The sequence below is a fragment of the Cucurbita maxima genome, unplaced genomic scaffold (genome assembly GCF_002738345.1).
Source record: "Cucurbita maxima cultivar Rimu unplaced genomic scaffold, Cmax_1.0 Cma_Scf00045, whole genome shotgun sequence".
Taxonomy (NCBI): Eukaryota; Viridiplantae; Streptophyta; class Magnoliopsida; order Cucurbitales; family Cucurbitaceae; genus Cucurbita; species Cucurbita maxima.
This window is the reverse complement of record NW_019272061.1, coordinates 932222-935622: the sequence shown is the minus strand read 5'-3', so window position 1 is coordinate 935622 and position 3401 is coordinate 932222. Positions and strand designations below refer to the sequence as shown.

Here is a 3401-nt window from a genome sequence, read left to right as displayed (position 1 = left end):
ATTTTAAAAGAGTGTAATAAGTCTCCAAATTTTAAAAAATTAACTTTTTTAATATAAAAGTTTAACCTATTCAACTGAATTTATTGATTAGAATGGAAAGTTTAATGGATCAAGTCAGACTAATTGTAGCCACTAGCCGACTCTACCACACTCTACCACTAAGTGAGTCAATCGGACCACTAAGTGAGTCAATCGGCTAGAATCGAAAGTTAAGATTTTCTATTCTTCTTATGATTCTCTGTTATATAATAAATCCAACCTAAATCAATCATAAAATTTTTGGGTTAAATTAATTCATTTCATTTACTCAAAATTTTAAGTAAAATATTAACATTATTTATTTATTTTTATTTATTTTCAAACATTTAGTTAATAAAACAATAAATATATACCTGCATGAATACCTAAAGGGCGAGTAAAAATGTATCTTAAATTTTAAGATTAACCTCTATGTGGATTAAGTTTCATTAATCCTAAAAGAAAAATTCATGCTAAATCTAGAAAATTTTCATTCATTTGAACCTAATTCAAACAAAAATCTAGCCTAATTAAACAAGGAAGCTCGAATGCATTGTTGAATTTCCGAGCATGGCATAATTAGTTCATAATTCATTGTTTTCCATCGCATTCCATATCTTAAGGTTTCCATCTCTATATAAATCCTTCCCTTATTCTCAATTTTCATCTCATCTCTCATCGAAATTATGTGAACTCAAACTCCTCCGATCATGGCTACTTTCATTGCCACTTTCATGTTCCTCCTCGCCCTAACCAACGCTCAAAACTCCCCCCGTGACTACCTCACGCTTCATAACTGCGCTGGAGCCCAGGTCGGCGTCGGTCCCATGTAATGGAGCAACACTATGGCCGTGTACGCTCAAGCCTATGCGAAAAAAAGAAAGGGTGACTGCGCCATGATTCACTCAATCGGGCCGTACGAGGAAAACATAGTCGCGGGCTACTACCCTGAGTTCACCGGGGCGGATGCGGTGAAGCTGTGGGCGAACGAGAAGCTGCTGTATGATCATGCGTCGAATAAATACGTGGGTGGTGAATGTGGGCACTACACTCAGATGGTGTGGCGGAGCTCAGTGCGGCTTGAATGTGCTATAGTGCCCTACAAGGCTAATTCTCAGTTTGTTGTTTGCAATTATGATCCTCCTGGTAACTATATTGGGGAAAAGCTTTATGGTTCTTCTTTGTAAACAGCTTTGGTTCGAGAATTTTATGAATTGTAATAAAGTTTGTGAGAGAATCATGAATTACTGGAAATCTTCCCCAAAAACTGTAAAAACTAATGGTGAATTATCAAGTGAATTAGGAATCTCCACAATAATATGATATTGTATACTTTTCTCCCCTAAATGAAGAATGAATGCAATAATGAATTTCTTCAATTTTATGATATTGTCTACTTTTCTATCCAAAATTGCAAAAATAAATGGAGAAAATTAATGAGTTTTAGAAATTATATCTTCATAATGGTATGATATTGTCGGTTTTTCTATCCAAAATGGCATAAATAAATGGAGGATTACCGAGATTTAGAAATCACTCATATCCACAATGGTATGATCTTTGTTGGATGAATGTCCCACCTCCGCTAATTTAGGAAATGATCATGAGTTTATAATCAAAGAATACTATCTCCTTTGGGGTGAGGCCTTTTGGGAAGCGCAAAACAAAGTGACGAGAGCTTATGCTCAAAATGGACGATATCATACCATTGTGGAGAGTCGTGTTCGTCTAACATGATATCAGAGTCATGCCCTAAACTTAGCCATGTCAATAGAATCCTCAAATGTCGAACAAAGAACTCCAAAAGAAAAAGGAAAAGAAAAGGAGTCGAGCCTCGATTAAAGGGAGGCATACTTTGTTCGAGGGGAGGTGTTGGATGAAAGTCTCACTCGACGAATTTAGGGAATGATCATGAGTCCATTGGGGTGAACTCAAAGTGGACTTGGATGAAAGTCCCACTCGGCGAATTTAGGGAACGATCATGGGTCCATTGAGGTGAAATCAAAGTGGACAATATCTTCGTAATGGCATGATATTATGTGTTTTCTTACCAATACTGCAAAAATAAACGGAGAATTACCAAGTTTTAGGAACCATCCATCTCTATACTGATATGATACTGTATAGTTTGAGATTAAGTACTTTCTGCTTGTTGTCGTGTGAGATTATTCCTTACTTATAAATTCATGATCATTTCTTAAAGACTCTCTCTTAACAATTTTACACGCGGAGAATAACTGTCAAATGTTTTTTGAAGTCAACGGGAATAAATGCCCACGGCGGAGATGCGAAAAACCAGTCACGATGTTTTGGCCTCCAAATCGGGAGACCCACGATGGCGATTAGCTCTACTGCACATAACTCAATAGTAATTAAAATATACTATTAACCGAGAGGTAGAAGGTTTTATTTCATCCATGAATATATGTTTTAAGTTACCGTTACTTTTAAAAAAAGATAAATAAATAAATTCATAACTCAATTGTAGTAAATATTTTTAATCTAAAATTCTTGTTATATAATAAATCCAATCTAAATAGGTTATAAAAATTTTAGGTTAAATGAGTTCATTTCATTTACTCAAAATTTTAAGGAAATATTAACATTATTTATTTATTTTCGAACATTTAATTAACCAATCAAACAATAAATATATACCTACGAGTAAAAATGTATCTTTTAAGATAAACCATAATCGGGTGGATTAAGTTTCATTAATCCTAAAAAAAATTCATAAACTAGCTAAATCTAGAAAATTTTCATTTATTTGAACCTAATCCAAATAGAAGTCTAGCCCGTAATTAAACATGGAAGCGAGAATGAATTTATTCTCTTTGAATTCCCAAGCATGGCATAATTAGTTCATAATTCCCTCATTCTCAATCCTCCCCTCATCTCTCATCGGAATTATGTAGACTCTAACCCTTTCGATAATGGCCACTTTCATTTTCCTCCTCGCCCTAACCAACGCTCAAAACGCCCCCGGCGACTACCTCGCACTTCACAACCGAGCTCGAGCCCAGGTCGACATCGACCCCATGCAATGGAGCAACACCGTGGTCGCATACGCTCAAGCCTATGCGGAAAAAAGAAAGGGTGACTGCGCCATGATTCACTCAACCGGACCGTACGGGGAAAACATAGTCGTATGCTACTACCCTAAGTTCACCAGGGCAGATGCGGTGAAGATGTGGGCGAACGAGAAGCCGTTGTATGATCATGGGTCGAATAAATGCGTTGGCGGTGAATGTGGGCACTACACTCAGATGGTGTGGCGGAGCTCGGTGCGGCTTGGATGTGCTAGAGTGCCTTGTAAAGCTAATTCTCAATTTGTTGTTTGCAATTATGATCCTCCGGGCAACTATATTGGGGAAAAGCCTTGA

The 3401-nt window shown here is 36.8% G+C and overlaps 2 protein-coding genes across 2 annotated transcripts; both read left to right on the top strand.

Moving 5' to 3' along the window:
- The first annotated feature begins 863 nt into the window (after positions 1-863).
- On the top strand, positions 864-1205 carry LOC111470474 (basic form of pathogenesis-related protein 1-like). The gene has a single exon (XM_023116027.1). The coding sequence runs from the start codon at positions 864-866 to the stop codon at positions 1203-1205; it is 342 nt and encodes a 113-aa protein (XP_022971795.1).
- Positions 1206-2951: 1746 nt separating this feature from the next.
- Positions 2952-3401, top strand: LOC111470472 (basic form of pathogenesis-related protein 1-like). Its single transcript, XM_023116026.1, has one exon. The coding sequence runs from the start codon at positions 2952-2954 to the stop codon at positions 3399-3401; it is 450 nt and encodes a 149-aa protein (XP_022971794.1).

Excerpts from the sequence above, each read along its gene's own strand:
- LOC111470474 (XM_023116027.1), top strand. The coding sequence starts at position 864 with ATGGCCGTGTACGCTCAAGCCTATGCGAAAAAAAGAAAGGGTGACTGC.
- LOC111470472 (XM_023116026.1), top strand. The coding sequence starts at position 2,952 with ATGGCCACTTTCATTTTCCTCCTCGCCCTAACCAACGCTCAAAACGCC.